This window comes from Nuphar pumila, chromosome 11 (genome assembly GCF_984573655.1).
Source record: "Nuphar pumila chromosome 11, dmNupPumi1.hap1.1, whole genome shotgun sequence".
NCBI lineage: Eukaryota > Viridiplantae > Streptophyta > Magnoliopsida > Nymphaeales > Nymphaeaceae > Nuphar > Nuphar pumila.
In genome coordinates this window covers 13,027,743-13,046,942 of record NC_143259.1, presented here as the reverse complement: position 1 = coordinate 13,046,942, position 19,200 = coordinate 13,027,743, and the positions used below count along the sequence as shown (strand labels likewise).

General features: G+C 36.5%; 1 protein-coding gene across 2 annotated transcripts in view; it reads right to left on the bottom strand.

Moving 5' to 3' along the window:
* The window catches only part of LOC149822016 (mediator of RNA polymerase II transcription subunit 13-like), a 126,707-nt gene that overhangs the window by 10,235 nt on the left and 97,272 nt on the right, over nucleotides 1-19,200 (bottom strand). For both annotated transcript variants that reach the window (XM_089980094.1, XM_089980095.1), the window contains 7 exons: nucleotides 17,626-17,946; nucleotides 15,034-16,395; nucleotides 11,388-11,661; nucleotides 11,159-11,294; nucleotides 10,962-11,049; nucleotides 10,781-10,859; nucleotides 7,907-8,199 (listed from right to left, as the gene is read on the bottom strand). In XM_089980094.1, the coding sequence (XP_089836220.1) occupies nucleotides 7,907-8,199; nucleotides 10,781-10,859; nucleotides 10,962-11,049; nucleotides 11,159-11,294; nucleotides 11,388-11,661; nucleotides 15,034-16,395; nucleotides 17,626-17,946 (2,553 nt within the window). The remainder of the gene's footprint in view (nucleotides 1-7,906; nucleotides 8,200-10,780; nucleotides 10,860-10,961; nucleotides 11,050-11,158; nucleotides 11,295-11,387; nucleotides 11,662-15,033; nucleotides 16,396-17,625; nucleotides 17,947-19,200) is intronic.

Sequence of the window (19,200 nt, the reverse complement as noted above, 5' to 3'; positions counted from 1 at the left end):
AAGTCCACGAAGAGACAATACAAGCACAAGCCTTTAAGAAGGCAACAATATACAAAGCCTCTTATTGAAAAGAGAGAGGAGCTCTCCAAGATGAAAATACACAAGGGGATCACCCCTATTTATACAAGAGAAGGAGGAGGAAAAAGGAGGGCCAAAGGGCCTCAAAAGGAGAGCCAAAAGGGGGCTCCCATAGAGTCGTTGGGAGCCCCCAACGGTCACATTTGTGACCGTTGGGGGCTCCAACGACTTCTATGTTGGAGCCCCTTTTGGTCCTCAAAAATAATAAAAAAAGAAATAAAAAAAATAAATAATAAAAATTACATTTGATCAAAAAGGAAAAAATAGTTGTTTTCTAAAACTGTGAAATTACAAAAATACCCCTATCGGGTATTGATGTAATAAACAGAATATATATATATATATATATAATAGGTACATTTTAACATACACATCATTTTTTTCTCTCATATGTTGACACCTAATAGGGTGATGTACTCTACTTAGTATGACTACCCCTTACCTTGCCACCCAACTGGTTGGGTATTTGGGCCAGATCCTATTGGAATTTTAAATCCATAGCCAAATTGATATATCCAAACATAAACCCATATCCAAAATGATAAATCCATATTGGAAAATACATAGATTCAAAATATGTCAGATCTGGATCCTATATCCAATAATAATTGATTTTACTTTCTCATTTATAGCTCTCTCCTACAATACTTGGGCAACTATGACCTTGAGTTTGACTTTTACAAATAACCTAGATGTGACTTTTACAAAGGACTTAGAATAGTTATTCCCTATAATTCCAGGACATGACTTTCACGGGTGACCCAAGTTTGACTTTTAAAAAAGACTTAGATTAGTCATCCCCTATAATGCATGGACAATTATGACTTTGTTTTGACTTTTACAGGTGACCTAAGTTTGACTTTTACAAAGACTTAAAAGTTAAAATAGTAATCCTCTATCATTTTTGGATGATTATGATATTGACTTTCACATTGTAATGAAAATACAGAAAGAGTACGCGCCTCTTATGGGCATACAAAAACACAACAACAAACACAATCAAGACCGCTTATGGGTCACTACAAGAGCAAAATCACAAAAGCCACTTAGGGGCTAAAACACAAGTAAAAAATATAGGAATATTACTAAGAGAATGCTTGTGAACAAGCTTAGCATACAAGAGGGGTTACATCCCCCTTATTTATACACAAAAGGAAGCACATAAGAGTCATTTGGAAGTACTCCCAATAGCTAGAAATATAGTTGTTGGATGCACTACAACAGCTCTATTCCAAGGGCATTATAAGGACTATAATGCCTTTGAGGAAAAGAATAAAATACATTAAAAAGGAAAACCCTAAAGATACCCTAAATAAAATACATTAAAAAAGAGTACGCGCCTCTTATGGGCATACAAGAACACAACAACAAACACAATCAAGACCGCTTATGGGTCGCTACAAGAGCAAAATCACAAAAGCCACTTAGGGGCTAAAACACAAGTAAAAAATATAGGAATATTACTAAGAGAATGCTTGTGAACAAGCTTAGCATACAAGAGGGGTTACAACCCCCCTATTTATACACAAAAGGAAGCACATAAGAGTCATTTGGAAGTACTCCCAATAGCTAGAAATATAGTTGTTGGACGCACTACAACAGCTCTATTCCAAGGGCATTATAAGGACTATAATGCCTTTGAGGAAAAGAATAAAATACATTAAAAAGGAAAACCCTAAAGATACCTCTAGGAACACCACTAATTACATAATGTGTAAATAACTAAAATACCCCTTGGGTTTCACTTATTACACACGCATAGATATACACATATTAATGTATATATATGTACATACGCAAACAATATATATATATATATATATATATATATATATATATATATATAATTTAACACTCCCCCTCAAACTTACGGTGTAATCACCGAAAGTTCGTCAAACAAAAATTGAAACCGGGGAGAAGGTAAAGAAGTCGGCTAACTGAAATTTTGATGTTACATAAGGCAGGATGGTGGTATTCTTCATATACTCTTCCCGAACATAATGGCAGTCCATTTCAATATGTTTTGTGCACTCATGAAATGTGTGATTGCCGGCTATGTAGATGGCGCTTTTATTATCACAGCATAACCTTGAGAGTGAGAGCATATGCACCCCCAAGTCTTTAAATAATCTTCTCAACCCCACGATTTCAGATATTGTGGTAGTCAAGGTACTATACTCAGCTTCAGTGGACGACAACGACACCTTCTGATGCTTCTTGCATCTCCAAGACACCAATAAGTCGTTTACAAACACACAAAAACCTCTAGTTGAGCGTCTATCATTAGGATCTCCTCTCTAATCAAAGTCAGTATAAATAATTAATTCGAGTGGGGAGGGTGAAGACAAAACAATCCCCTTATAAAGAGAATTTTATAAATATTTAATAATATGCATAACGACACTCATGTGCACAGTGGTAGAGAATGCTGAAATTGATTGGCAGTATAGACTGCATATGAGATATCAAGTCTGTTAATGGTCAAGTATGTGAGGAACCCAATATATTGGCAGTAAGGAGTAGGATCATCCAACGGTGTGTCATCATCTATCTTCATTTTTGCATTTATTACTTCTGGAGTGTCCACCATTTTCTCATCTGTAATGTCAGGCCTGTCTATGATATCGGAAGCAAACTTGGATTGAGTTAGAAAATAGCCACGAGAAGAATATACGACCTCAATCCCTAAAAAATATCTACGAAAGCCTAAATCAGTAATTTCAAAGCTTCGTTTCAAAACATTTTTAATAAAACTAACTCCTTGTTTGTCTCCATCAGTGATGATTATGTCATCAACATAGAAGAGAGGGATAACAATACATGCATCAGATCTCTTAATAAACATAGCAATGTAAGTATAACTGAAAGTAAAGTCAAGTTTAACCATGACAGAACTAAAACAATCATCCCAGGCTTTAGGCCCCTGTTTCAAACCATACAAGGTTTTCCTTAAATAAAGCACATTTCCAACAGGAACCTCATATCCAGGTGGTGGGTCCATATAAATGTCTTCGTTTAATTCACCATTGAAGAAGGTATTTTTGACATCCATTTGATAAATAAGCCAACATCTAATAGCAGCTACGGCTATAAGGGTTCTAATGGAAGTCATTCTAGCTATTGGAGCAAAAGTTTCATCATAATCTATGCCATACTCTTGAGAGTAACCCTTGGCTATTACTCTAGCCTTATGTCTCTCTACAGTTTCATCACTTTTAGTTTTAATTTTAAACACCTATCTACAGCCTATCATCTTCTTTTCATGAGGAAGATCTTTTATATCCCAAGTTTTGGGCTTTTCTAAAGCTATTATTTCATCATTCATAGCATTCATCCATTCAAGATAATTCTTGGCATGTTTGTATGAGGAAGGTTCAAAGTAAGAGAAAATTTTGACAAGATAAACTCTATATTGAGTAAAGTTTTCGTAGAATACAAGCCTATCTAGAGGCCTATGTATTCTTTTTTATTTCCTAAGAGTGTTTTTTTCGGGATTTTCTATGCTAGAATATTGTTCTAAGGCATTGGGATGAAGATAATAAGTTCTTTTATATTGGATAAATAAAGGTTCATCATTAATATCATGGGACTCACCACACTGGATGTCATATTGAGGTTCATCATTAACAACATTGTTGTTTAACACTTCATCATTACATTTAAGAGATAATTCCAAAAAGGAGTAATCAATTTTTTCTTTAATAGGCACCTTTAAATCAAAGAAACTTTCTTTTTCAATAAAGGTAACATTCCTTGATATATAAAGTATATCATGCTTAAAATCATAACATCTAAATCTTTTTTTACTTTCTCCATAACCAAGAAAGACACAATGAATGACTCTTGGAGAAAGTTTGTCATTTTATCAAAAAGAATAAAAAATTTACATCCAAAAGTTCTTAGTCTGAAATAGTAGGGGGTAGTTTTATAAAGTTTATTGTAAGGAGAAATATTTTGAAGTTTGGATGAGTCCATTTATAAGGTATACCGAAGTAAGTGCAACTTCAGCCCAAAAATGTTTTGGAATATGTTTGGAAATAAGCAATGTTCTAGTAGTTTATATTATATGCATGTGTTTCCTTTTGGCCAAATCATTTTGTTCATGCGTGTTTGCACAAGATTGTTGATAAAAGATGTCATGATTTTTCAAATAATCTTTAAAGTCATTTGACATGTATTCTCCCCCTGAATCAAAACAAAATATAGAAATATTGGTTTTAAACAAATTTCTAACAAGGTTATGAAAAGTTTTGAAAGTTTCAAAAACTTCATATTTTTGCCTAAGAAAATAAATTCACATGAATCGAGAATAATCATCCACTTAAATTACATAATAAGTAAATCCTCTTTTAGAGGCAATAGGAGCAGGACCCCAAACATCCAAATGTATTAATTCAAGTGGTTTAGAAGCAAAAAAAAGTTTTCTTTTGATAAGGAATTGCTTTCATTTTCCCAAGAATACAATTTGTACATTGGATTTTTTTATTACAAAAGTTTTTCAAATGAGATGCATTGGATAATTTAAGGATGCTAGGATGACCTAATCTGTGATGCCACAAAAACATATCCAATTTTTGTACATCTAAACAAAAAGTATCTTTGAGAATATTCAACTGGTCCGTGTAGTAGAGGTCTCCTTCTCTATGACCTTCCCCAATCTGCTTGCCGGACTTAAGATATTGCATAAAACATCGATGAGAAGTGAAGGAAATACTACAACCATGGTCAATAATTTGGGAAACTGAAATAAGATTTAAATTTAGTTTTGACACAATTCTAACTTTTGGAATAGAAAATTTTGAAGAATTTATAAAATTTTCAATTCTTTTAATTTCAAGAGGATTCATTCGCAGTAAAAACATTTGATCTACTCAAATTAATACTATAGTCGGAGTATAGTTTCATTAAGGCTCATATGAAATGAAGTCCAGGAATCTATGAGCCAAGAGATCTTATCGAAAGGTGAGGAAGAGGAGACTGCAGCACCGGTTAAGGAGGATGAGCCTTTGAGGAGCGGTTGTAGAGCTTTTGCGAGTTGAGACAAAGGCATGTTTTTGTAACTGGAGTTGTTGGTATCTTTATCTTCTTAAAAATCTTATAAGGTAGATATTATTTTCTCATCCTTTTTGAATTTTGGGAAAAAAGGTTTGATGTGCCCCAGTTCTCCACAGTTATGACAAAAGATTCTCTTTTCTATTATTATTTTTCCAATCATATCTCTCATCATTGTTCCTTGGCTTCCAATTATTTTTGTTGAAACGAGAAGGCCTATAAGGATGAGTATTGGCACCGAGTCTAGAAACCACCAATACATTATCTTTGTGCTCCCTAGATTCGATCATAGATTTTAACCCTGTTTCTTCCATACAAACTTGGGCTAAAATCTTATGTAAAGGTGGAAGCTCCTCTTAATTTTTGTTTCGGTGGATGATAGATAGTCGAACATGTTCAAACTCGGGCCTAAGTCCTCTCATAAATTGAAAAAATTGCTCACCAAGAATTTAATTTTCTCTACGGCAAGCATCATCAATGGTATCCCAAATTGGCTCCATTTTTTGCCATTTGGTCCCAAAGTCTTTTAAAAGTACCATACTACTTTCTAACACTTTTTTCACCTTGCTTGCAATTGTGAATCTTATCCTGCATGTCACATTTATGGGCACCATCATGTTGGGTATAGGTTTGTTTGATATAAACCCACGCTTCATTGGCCCTCTCAAATTCCAATATATTTTTACAAGGTTCTTCACACATGCTCCCCATAAATAGGGATAGATCCTTGTCATGACCAACATTTCATTCTTTAATAGCTTTCTTGTAGTCTAAGAGAGTTTTCTCTCTCTTTGTCTTTAAGAGTTTCTTCTTTGATTTCACCATCTTCCTCACAAATAGATTTTGCCAACTAAGATTTTTTTACGGTGGTGGCCCACATATTATAGTTTTTCCCATCAAATTCGATGGGAACAACCGTAATTGCTTCTTTTTCGGCCATTATACCAAGAAAAGAAACAGTAAAGAAAGATAAAAAAAGATAGACAGAAAATAAGAGAAGAGAAAGGCAAGAAATGTGTTGAAAATTTTTGATGGCATGCTTCCTGAGGCAACGAACCAAAGCTTCACCGCTCTTCACGATCCTCTTGATCCTCACGTATGAGATACAACCCAAGAGCACCAATGCTCTAATACCATATAATGAAAATACAATAAAGTACAAATGGGTGTCTCTTATGGGCATACAAGAACACAACATACACAATGAGGACCACTTATGGGTCAATACATGCGCACAACCACAAAAGCCCCTTAGAGGGCTAAAACACAAGTAAAAAATATAGGAATATTAGTAAGAGAATGCTTGTGAACAAGCTTAACATACAAGAGGGGTTACACCCCTTATTTATACACAAAAGGAAGCAAAGAAGTGCCATTGGAAAGTGCTCTAAACAGCTAGAACAGCTCTATTCCAAGGGCATTATAAGGACTATAATGCCTTTGAGAAAAAGAATAAAATACATTAAAAAGGAAAACCCTAAAGTACCCTCTAGGAACTCCACTAATTACATTGTGTAATGACCAAAATACCCCTAGTGGGTTTCACTTATTACATAAAGAAATATATATATGTGTAAATACACAAACAATAAGTATATATATATATGATAACATATATATATACATATTTTAACACACATAAGGCCTAAGTCGACTTTTAAAAGACTTAGAATAGCCATCCCTTATAATTCTTAGACAATTATAACCTTTTTTTGACTTTCACAAATGACCTAGGTTTGACTTTTTAAGATTAGTATACTATAAGTCCACTACTTGCATCTTGTTGAACAAAGACCTTAATACATGTTCTACATAGTTACTGTCAAAGGGATTCGATACTCAACATCTTCACCTTTATCTAATGACTGAACGAACCAAGTTTATCACATCAGATGCTCATAAGTAGCATAAATTGGAGCGATATCGCAAAATAGCAATGATTTGGAGAAAAGAAATTATCAGAAAACATATCATTTGCGCACTCTATGGACTTAACCTGAACTGTGTCAAATGATTCAGCATATGAGAACACACATCTTAGAAATAAAATGTCCAAAATTGAAAGGCAATGGAACATAACTAATGTACTTTTATGGGAAAGCCTTACCTATCTATGCCTACCAGCCCAATCAATTTGCCACAAGCCAACATGCAGAATGATTGCCATTGAATGCTCAGAGAAGAGGTACAGTGTTTTCAAACTTCTTTATGGTGCACAAGGGACCTACTGAATAACTCAGAATGGCAATGAACTGAATACAAACAGAAGAGTGCCCCTTGTGGAGATAGGGCAAAAAGGCACTGATCATTCCAATCTATTGAACGCACTGTATAACTATCAGGAGATGAAGCACAGATTTTTTTTAAGGAGATGATGCACCAATAGTAAGAATTTAACGACTCTACATTTGAAACTGTGGTATTTGATAAAATTTGGAGATTTGAGGAAGCTGGTTTACATATAAGACAAGCGATGCACATACCACTTGAGATTTAACACAGCATGTCACGTTACTAAAACCAGCACAGAAAGCATTGACAGTTCAGCAGAAGATCCAATCTTAGGAAAATTACACAGCCTGCTTTTAGAAACAAATGAATAGTAGTAACAATACTGTATATTGAGCATAAATTCACAAATAATATGGACCATCCTTTCAGAAAGTAGTCTGGCCAAGCATGCATGCACAAGCTCAGGAGAAATCAAAAATTTTAGACAAAACTAGAAAATAGAATCATGTAAAATACTGAAGCTGTCATAAATATTAACACTTACCGTACAATGTGCACCCGTGCCTTCTTTGGGACTGGTTGAACTTGGACCTAGTCGAATAGCCTTGAGGACCTTACACAAGGACTTGCAATAGCCATCCAAATCCCAATCTCTTGTTACAGACATTACATATTCATTCACAGAATTCAACAGTGACAAATTACTCCCTGCTTTTGTGACTGATTGGGGGCAGTCAACAAGAACAAAACCAGAAGATGACCAATTCCCAGAAGCCAAACCCATTTGACTTCCTACTGTTTGAGGTGCATGACTTCCCAGTTTGCAAGACTCATAAACTGCAAAAATATTCAATCGAAACTAACTGGTCATACTTACACAAATGTAAAACATACATCCAAACTAACTGGAGTTAAGTTCTTAAAAAGCTTGAGAAGAAAAGTAGACCATTAAGGATGACTACAAGAGTAGAATGGAAATAGTGAATGATATGCATGCAGACCCAATAGACAAACTTATTTCAGCAGATGAGAAAATGTCTTAGTATTACAGAAATAAGCAAAGTGAATTTATCCAACATATACCCAACGCTATGTCACATGGGCGCGGGTGCGGGTGCAGGGATTCGGCACTTCCAAAAAACCCGGGTGCGGGGGTGCGGCAGGGGCAAAAATGTATGTATATATATATAAGGGGGTCCGGGGTTCCCCCGAAGCGGGTTTTTTCAAATTTCATTTTATATACAGCTGCATAGCGCACCCATCTCGTCAGGAGAACAGTGAATACTAACCCGACGCGGGTTTTTTCAAATTTTATTTTATATACAGCTGCATAGCGCACCTATCTCATCAAGAGAACAGTGAATACTAATAGCCAGCAAGGCTACCACCATCATTATCATTTATTATGGAGAGAGAAAATCCTTTACGAAAAAGAAGGATCAGCAAGGCTACCACCATCATTATCATTTATTATGGAGAGAGAAAATCCTTTACGAAAAAGGACTGCTGCCAGCAGATTTTTTTTTTTTTAAAAAATCCGCAGCCCATTTCATAGGGCAATTTTTTTTTTTTTAAAAATCCAAAAAAAAATGGACCTAAATGATCCTGGGTGCGGTCAACGCACCCAGGATCGGGTTGACCGCACCCGGTGCCGCACCCGCACCCGCACCCGCACCCGCGTCGACGCGGGTGCGGCACCCTGCTAGCCGAATCCCTGTGACATAGACCCAACGTAATTGGAATCAGTTCTCCAAAAAAAAAAGGATTTAGAGGAAAAATGGACTATAAAGATGACTGAGAGGGTAAAATGGAAACAGTAAGTATCCAAAGGGAATAGTAACTGCCTGCAAGCAAGCAATACTTGCTATCACAAGGTTCAACTAAACATTAGCCTCCTCAAGAGCATAAAAGAACAAACAATTTTTACACATCTGTGGATGTGCATGGATGTGTTCTTGCATGCATGCATGTATAAGTTTGTGCAAATGGTACACATTTTGTGTGCTTGTGAGTGTATAAAGCTGTGCAGGCAAGCAGGCAGGCATAGATATGTGCATGTGTGTCAGTTCTTGCCTTTATGTGTCTGCGCATGGACAAATAAAATGCAACTTCTATATCAACAAAACAAACGCCTATCCAAAAACATCAAATGACTATTACAAGCAGCCATAATATAATACAACAATGCTTTTCAACCTAAGTCACAGGGATTCAGCTAGCAGGGTGCCGCACCCGCGTCGACTCGATGCGGGTGCGGGTGCGGGTGCGGCACCGGGTGCGGTCAACCCGTCCCTGGGTACATTGACCACACCCAGGGTCATTTCAGTATAGTTTTTGGATTTTTTTTTTTAAAAAAAAAATTGCCCTATGAAGTGGGCTGCGGAATTTTTAAAAAAAAATCTTGAGGGGGGGCGCTGCCCCCCTATAACCCCCCGCCGGGGGAGCCCCCGGACCCCCTTTCCTGCAAGGGCAAAAACTATGAATCAGGATCCACAACTCATCATGGACATGATCTTCTCTTTGAGAAAGAAATCTTTGACCGCCTCAGAAATGTCTTTAGATACAATACACCAGAATGAAGTAAAGAAGCTATCTGGGTACCCATCTAAGCTGGGGGTGCTATCTCCATCAAGAATAAAGACCACCTTAACCACCTCCTCTTCCAACCCCATGGATTTGGACAACCTTTAAAAGGGTTACGATTGGTGTAGCCCCTGACAAATAACTTGAAGAAATAATTTGAGGCCTCTCAAAAAATACTCTCTTCCCACCACATAGGATTCATCCTCCCTCTGAAGTCAGTTCATCTGTTTACGCTACGTATTGTGGTTTGTCATAAGGTGGAAGAGTTGGGATGATCTGAACATCCAATGGTCATTAACGAAGCAGCGATCGATCCTACTGGCACGATAGTTAGGACCAACTTGCTTGTTATGCCAACTAAAACAGGAAGACCCATAATCAATCTCTATCAGTCCTGCTAAGTCTATGAAATCATTGAATTCATTGGCACCCATATGATAGGTAGTCAAAACCCAACATTTAGAAATATGTTTGGTAACCTTCTAATCAGTAATGAGCAATCATGGATGCGGGACCCGCGCCGGGGGGAACCCCCAGACCCCCCCCCCCCCCCCCCTATATATATATATATATATATATATATATATATATATATATATATATATATATATATATATATATATATATATATATATATACATACATTTTTACCCCTGCCGCACCCAAGGTTTTTTAAAGTGCCGCACCCGCACCCGCACCCATGTGACATAGTTTTCAACAAAGCTAAATTTAAGACAAGAAAAACAGTATAGTATGGTCTCTCCCTTAATATGCACAGTGAACTTCAAAGTCAAACATGAGAACCAAATGTTTCCAAAGATTTTGCCATACTCACCGGTCCCTAATTGTTGAAAAAAGTCAGAAGCAGCAGAAGTAAGGATATCAACGTCAGGGCACACAACATAGTAATTCACCTACAACCACAAAAGAACAAGACTTTGTAGCACATTTAAAACAACCACCACTAGAAGAGGTCAAAATATTAAAAATCATCAGTGTTTATGTAAGATTCTTACATGCTTTGGCAAAGCATATGGCTCAAACGGAGCCTTTTCCCAGAGCTGCATTGCATTAGCTGATGTCTTGAGCCAATCATCCTGGTATCTATCGCAATGATTCATCAAAGTCACATGTAATAAATAAGCATCCACAGTTTTGATCACGAAAAAGTTCAATATGAAACTTAGGACATGAAAATGAACAAGCAACTTACCCTAGCAGTATAGCAGGCACAGGAAGTACCATGGGTGTGGACCTCGAACGGGTATGATACATTTGCTGCTCTATCTCTGAACCACAAGTTTCTTGGTTTGATCTCCTTTGATTTGATTCATCCAATCTTCCACCATCTGAAACACAGAACCAAGTAACTCACTATCCACACAATGCTACTGTGGTGGTTGACAAACAACTCATTATCTACACGATGCCACCATATGTACCTTTGAGAACTGATGGCCCAGTAGTTGAAGACTGGGATGGGCTTATAGGCTCTCCAAGAGCAATGTTGACAGAACTGGATGAATCCTTAATTTCACTCATACCGCACTCGGCAGAAAATCCATCTCCAACAATCCCTGTATCACTTGATTGATTGTGGCCCTTGCACCAATCACTGACTGACAATGGACCGTCTGTGTTTCTATCATTAAATGCAGATTTTAAAGCAAGTTTTATGTCTGTCTGCAGCAAACTAATCATAGATGATGGGTATGCCTGCTTCGAGAACACATGAACAAATAACAAAAATTTAAATAAGCAACTATGCATTGTATCATACAGCTAGTGTCATTTACTACATATAAGAAGATATGTTTTAAGTGGCACAGCATATTCAAGAACAAGTAGCAGAATATAACAATTGCCATGAATATCAAAAGATGTTGCAATAATGCTATTTCCACCAACATCAGGGGTTTCTGCACCAGATGGAAATGACGATACTTAAGAACACAGCAAACAAACAGAAGATAATGGTATACATATTTCACAATTCACAACCAAAATTAGAAAACAATATGAAAACAAAAATACATAATATAAACAAAGAATTAAATCCCAATAACTACAGTTTGAACCATGGTTGCTTACATGTCCACTTTAGACTGCAACCCCAGGACACACAGATTGGGTAGGTCAGGTCACAGGTTCGCCATTTTGAGCAACTCAAGTCACAGATAGATCCCCAGCATTCTGGGGTCTCCAGGTATCTAAGAACTCGTGTCTGACATCCAACAACCCACCAAGTGGTGAATTTTTTGTCAAGTTAATTTACTATAGTAAGAGCATTAAGATAAACCACATAGCATTATTTGCACCAGGTAAAGCCCGTTTTCTTAAACACGATCTTGCATACATTCAAATTTCTAATCTACAAAAATAATAAGAATATTCTAGTCCAACCAGATATAGGAATTGCAAGTATGATGATGAGTTCATGTATTCTGCAATTTATTGACATAAGAATTAACAAATTAAAAGCAAAATATACATCTTTTCCAGCTTCAATTTTTTTATAATGGCTGGAACCTGTTTGAAAACTCTCTCAGGCCAGTGACCAAGCCATGCACAAAAACCTGTAAAGCCAATTGCAATTTGAGGGTATTCATTGCTGTAACACTAGTCAGAGAATCACAAAACAATTTGACATGTTGAATGCTAGAGACACTGGGTAATTGTACTTTTGACCTCACCCAAATACCATTATCACCAAAATAAAATATCTCATATTATAGTAAGAAATTTAAAAACTTTAATCAAGCTATCTCAATCAGAAGTTCAAATTATTAGTAATTACAAGGTCCAACATAGGTATTAAAAAAATACATAAGAAGAAATTTATGAGATAGAAAGAAACCAAGCCCTTTTTTTATGACGAGGAATCCTTGCCAAAACCAAGGAAAACCCCGGGTGGGGTCCCACGACCGCCCTGCCTTACATGGCCCACCTCTGAAAGATACGGACACATCGGTGAGCCAGCGAAGTTTGATCCGGGGTCTTCAACTCAACACCTTCACAACCACCCCGCTGGCCAGGCAGGCCACCCTCGCGGTGGTAAGGAACCAAGTCATTTGAATGTAAATTTTCAAAGAGACAAAAAATGATGATCTAGACTGAACAAAAATAACAACCTGTCAGGGTATAGAGAAAAGATAAATCTCCGTTGGTACTCAAATGAATCAAGGTGTGTCCAATACTAACAGAATCACAATGAATGTCATTCTACAGGATGGGCACACTATCTGCAGTCTTAATTGATGGTATTCAAGAGAATATGTGCAAGAGAAAATATACACTCCATTATACATACATATATATAATATATTATAAAAGCAAAAGCAGGGGTAATGTGTGCCAAAATTTTGACTCTTCATTACTTTTTTTAAGAGACATTTATGCCGTGTGTTTTGAGAATGTAACTAGAATTTTGTTTGGGCATTTGTATATTTTCTTCTTTAAAAAAAAGAGAGTTACTTATGTGGTACTTCTGTAAATTTTAAAGAAATTGAATAACATTTACGATGCATTGTTCAAATGGATAAGCACTCTCTACCTTATAAGGAAAAATTGAATTGTTACCATTTAACCTCGCCATTAATCTTTTTCCTTAAAAAACACCTCTCTCACTAAAAATCTTTTCACTATTCCATTTCATAACCATTGTCATTCTCTCGCTTACCCATATTCATCCGCTCCTCTTTTCCGTATTGGCACACGCACAACAATTGCATTTACACTTCATGCATCAGTATGATTTTAAAAACTGATCATTTTCCTAAACATACATTGTGTGACATACAAACTGATTTCGTAGCTCACGCATGTAATTTTTTCACTTTTTTCCACGTTTAATTTGGGTTAGAGGGCAAATTGTTGTGTCTGCAGGCCAATCTCCTATGATTCCTATCAAATACAGATTAAACTTTTGCATACCACAAGAGCACAACTAATCTTCAATGCATGAGAAAGCTTGGATCAAGATAGAAGGGCTCTATTTTGGTAATGAAATATTTTAAAATTAATTTTCACTCTTTTTGTTTCTTTCTCTCGCTAGATCGATGGGTAAACAAGTGTGCCACAAAAAGGTATTTATTTCTTTAATATTTTTTCATTCACATGTTTTTAATAAAAATATTATTTTATTTTAAATGTATTTATTATTATATCTTGGTTATTTGTCATAATAGAAATTTTAACATAAACCTTATTTATCTAGAACCCATCCATATGGATGGGACACTATATTTTCTAGTGTGTGTGTATAACGGCTCGTTCTTATGAACGGGACACATACATGCACATAACACTCACATACAGTTATACACACACTCTTAAACTTGAAAGTTATGTAAAATTTTACTGATTTTTTTAATAATTGGTATATTTTCATGTCTCTCTATATTTTGATAATTTAATATCTACAAATAGTTAACTTTCTAAACTAACTCTCTCCCGTGTCCCCCATAGAATTGCCCCTCTCTCTCTCTCTCTCTCTCTCTCTCTCTCTCTCTCTCTCTCTCTCTCTCTCTCTCTCTCTCTCTCTCTCTCTCTCTCTCTCATGATGGGGGCATCTTTCCCTCAATAAGAAAGTCTAAAACAAATTTGTAAATGGCATGTATAGCAAAATGCATTGCATGTCATTAAAAAAAGATATAATTGGGTCAATGTTTTGTATTATGGCCCCCATCTGTCTTTAAGTGTGTGTGTGTGTATATATATATATGAGAAAATGTATGGTGGTTCGGTACCATGATACCCTACAGTGGAACACATTCTTGTTTGTATGGATTTAGCCACCAAACATAAGATCTGACTGCACAGATCTGTTTAACATTGCTTATTTACCATGTGGGTGTTTCCTCATGTTTAATACACCATAAAATTTGATTTTTGAGAGAGTAAAAGATCAAAGGCTCACAATTCATGAAGATAAGGTTGGTTAAAAAAATGGTATGAAAAATCATGTTGGAGTCAACTTTAACACATAAAAATAATAAATAGAACATGCTAAACATGATCTAAAGGTTAGTTTTTGTTTTTGTTGACTTCAAAGGAATAAAATTAAACAAAAAGCATGTAAACACTAACATCAGCAGCAAGAGGATCAGGCAGCACCACTCCAGCAATGTCCAGTGAATGGCATGAAGATAAAAGTCCTCCACATCCTGCATGAACCATATATGGACCACAAGAAAATCCACGTCTTCTCTGCTCCTGAAATGCAAGCCAACCATAGAGACCATCTCCACAATCAGTATCAAGTGCCAGATCAACAAAAGAAGTCGATTGTTGTACTAGCAAGCCCAATGCGTCAATCAGCACTTTAATCTGTTTCCTTTGCCCATTTGAAATTAAACTGTCTTCCTCAAAAGCACCATGTGAGGCAGATATAACATCATTATTAGGTGCAATTGATGGCTTTATCCCCTTAGGAACTCCCACAGGTCGCCAGACACCAATAGGGGCAGAATGGTTCCCATCAAGCACTCCTCCATCAATATCACCAGCTATTCTTACTGGTATTGCCTCCATCATCTTTGGCTCAAATCTGTTTGATACCTTTCCTAGAAGGGCAGTTGCTTCCCTTGGGGCCCGATCCAAGATTGAACCTGATGCTAACTTGTTCACACTGAGAGGGGCTAGGTTACTGAAAGATAACAACATATGCCTTGTCCTGCACATGGAAGCCTGAAGCATTGCACATTCAATTTCAGTGGCCATCAAACTCTTTAAAGAGAAAATCCAGCTTCCTGCATCTATAAAATTCCCTCCTTTCAAAAGAGATAAGCTAGCATTTGAGGACTTGAAATCAGATGATGAGAAGTTTCCCTCAGACTTGTATGGTACCATATTATTATTGTGAGAAGATAATTTTCTGTCAGATTTTTTATTCCCACTCTGAACATGGTTATAGTGTCTTGTTATTTCAACGGAACTTGAATCGCGCCTAGGTGGAGCCTCTCTTAGTTTTCCAGATACATCAACTAGATCGTCTGAAGTGTCTACATGTGGAGGTGGTGGCGCTGCACCATATGCATACACACAAGAGGTCGATGGTGACGTCTCCGCCTTTCTAGTTACAGGAACATATGGATTTCTAAAGATTGAAGAAGAACGATCAGTTTCATAGGTTTCAATGGCAGTATATTCTGGAGCAAATATCATCATGGCTTCAGATTTGGATAAATGGTCAAACTCTCCAGTTGTTGATAATGAAGGATAGCACCCTACGGCTGATGATGTGGCATCCCTTAAGGATTCCTGGTTTCTGCTGTTGGTCTCCTTAAGAGATGGAGGTGTCTGATTCAAGCCTTCAAATGATGAAAGATCTATAACAGGTAAAAGAACTTGATCTGATACGTCCAAGCCACTTGTAGCAGGACTACCTATCATATCTCCACCATCACCTAATGAAAACATAAGCGCCTCTGATTCTGCAGCAGTTGGGGGCTGTACAAGAAACAGTGCATAAAATCAAAGGTCAATTATGAGAACCATTTTGCTAGTCTCAAAAACTCATTAAGAATTCCAATCATCAAAGAAAACGGTGTCACTACCTAAACAAAAGCACCAAATGACAGACATGGGTCCCTCACTCAAACAGTTAAACCTCAGCACATTTAGCAAGATAAACAGGAAATTCATTAAACCAAATTTGGCAACCAACAACTTAGAATCTGGCCACTGATAAGGAATTGTTAATTGAAGTCATCCTCTTATTAAATGTTTTTATCCACGAAGCTGTACCTAAAAGATCCTGATATTTAACATGTTAATGTTAGGCAGTCATTTTTAGTTAAACATGTCTGTGTCAGACTAATGTAATCATGCTCTTCAATGTAATGTGAGACTGTATAATGGATTGAGCTCACCTACTAATAATTTTAAATAACAAGGCACTTGATATGACCAAGATGTAGCATGCAATAACAGGAAAGAGAAATTCAATCAGGATTAATATGCAATGTTTTTGTTGTTTTTCTTTTTTCTTTTTTGTATTTTGTATTGTGCTTATGGGCATTTTTGTCATTAGTCCTAGCTAGCTGTTAGGATGGCCTTGTGGACTCTAACCTTTCGTGGACTATTTCATTACAGACTCACGACCCATGACCTGTATAGGTACACTGTAGCATAAGCCAGTACCCACAGCTCAACAGCATTTCAATATATGATTGGGTAAAAGAGAATATTCCTCATAAGTCTTGGTGGCATGCGTGCCTATATCCTAAAACACTGGAATGACTGCAAGAATGTGATCGAGAGACAAGGTAGACAGACCATGGTATTTCATGGCATAGCAGGGTAACCAAAACCAGGTAAAGAAACAATATGCATGTGTTTGAGTATGCATGTAGACACATGATTGTAAGCAACAAGCTGTCTGTACTTGTATTCACATAATGACAAGCTGCATCAGAGAATATTACACCACAACAAAGAACCGGCGAAAGCATGGAGGACAAAGCCAGATATCCAATATGTATTTCTTAAAGCAAAAAAATACTACCAATAGTAGATCCACAAGAGGAAAATGTAAAGTTTCTCATCTGAACTTACATTACCAAGACAAGGACTATCCAGTGGCTACAATGATATGATTATATAAGAACAAACAGAAAACAGTCCCACACGTCATTTGACCAGTCAATTTAACCATTTTCCCATAAATAGAGATATTACCTCACCAAAAGGAAGAACATCATGTTGAAACAGGTCACTAAAATCCCCAAACTCAGAGAGAAGCGCTTGCACATCCAAGACCACTCCCCCATCATCATCATCCCAATGCCAATAAGTCTCAAGATGATTATTTGCTGCATCCGCAAAGCCTGATGAAGTGTTTGCTTCAACTGAACTAAATTCTGGTTTAAATTCATTCTGGATCAGTCCATCCTCTGAACAAGAAAAGCCTTTCGTGCTAAATTCATAGCCTTTGCGTGCAACCTTGTATGGTTGTTGCTGACCAAATGATTCTGTATCTGTGTGTGCACGCTTAGAAACCTGAGCATTAAAAGCAATTACAAAATGGTTGCTTGATTAACACATGCACAAACAGCAAATAAAAAGAAAGATAATGACAATTTAATACACCAGGAAGAAAATAGGCACCAGACGACAAATATCCATCATAGAATTAAGAGGGCTTCTTGCAAAATTTTCTCTGCAAGTTAAAAAAAATGGTGAAAAACACAAGATTGCAACTTACAATACCATCTAAATTTTTTTGCCAGTTTATAGGCTCCAATAAATCTCAAGTCACTAAAAACAACAAAGAAAATTTAGGCAAAAAGAAACATCATATAAGTGAACCTTTACTTTTTTTAACATTGAAAAGAAACTAAGGATACTGATGTAATAAATTTGTTTAAATTCATATAAATAAAAAAATAAATGTGTGTAAAACATAAATTCCCTAGGCCTAAATGCAATCAGCTCTTGACATCATTACATTTCCTTCCCCATCTTGCCCATCAACCTTTATTTCACTGTCAAATATCTCATCATGATCAGCATACTCTACATACACCATTATTATCAACCCAATACTGTCATAAGGATTGTCACTCTTTTACAGACCACCACTATTATACTATTAACCTAGCTGTATTTTAATCATTGTCTAAGACATGGTTGGCTTTCTCAGAACTCGGTATCGAATCGCCCGTTTGGAACTCAGTGACTTGGACGAGTCAAGTTTTTTTTTAATTTATTAAAAAAATATAACAAAATCATATATTATACCAAAAAATCAAATAACCTTAGGTCCTAAATCAATCATAAAGGCTAGTAAAAACAACCAATCTCTAATAAAAATCAATTGACACGAAAGAAAGCAGCCAAGAAGCATGTGTGCCAGGAGTACGCCCAGCAAAAGAGTGCACTTGAACAGAATGTTGTAGCGTGTAGAAAGGCTGAATTCTTTTGAATCTAACAGAGATTAAGCCTTTAGTATTTACCATGAAAACTCAATCATGAAGATGCCCCAATACCAAAAAGATCAAGGCAGTCAATCGCTAAATCTAAAGATGAGCATACCAAATAGAGCAGAGTGTTTCTCTGTTGATAGTGTGATGGGCCACCCGTATTTCGGAAATTTGCCAATGACCATGATGGCCTGATGATTTGCAACCATTGATCTACATTGATTCAGTAGACTGTGGTTGAGAAGCAGTTAGAAGGGGCATATACCAAGTATAGTGGTTGGTATAAATGCCACAAAGAGCATGTAAAAAATCCATCAAAATCGGTGCAAAC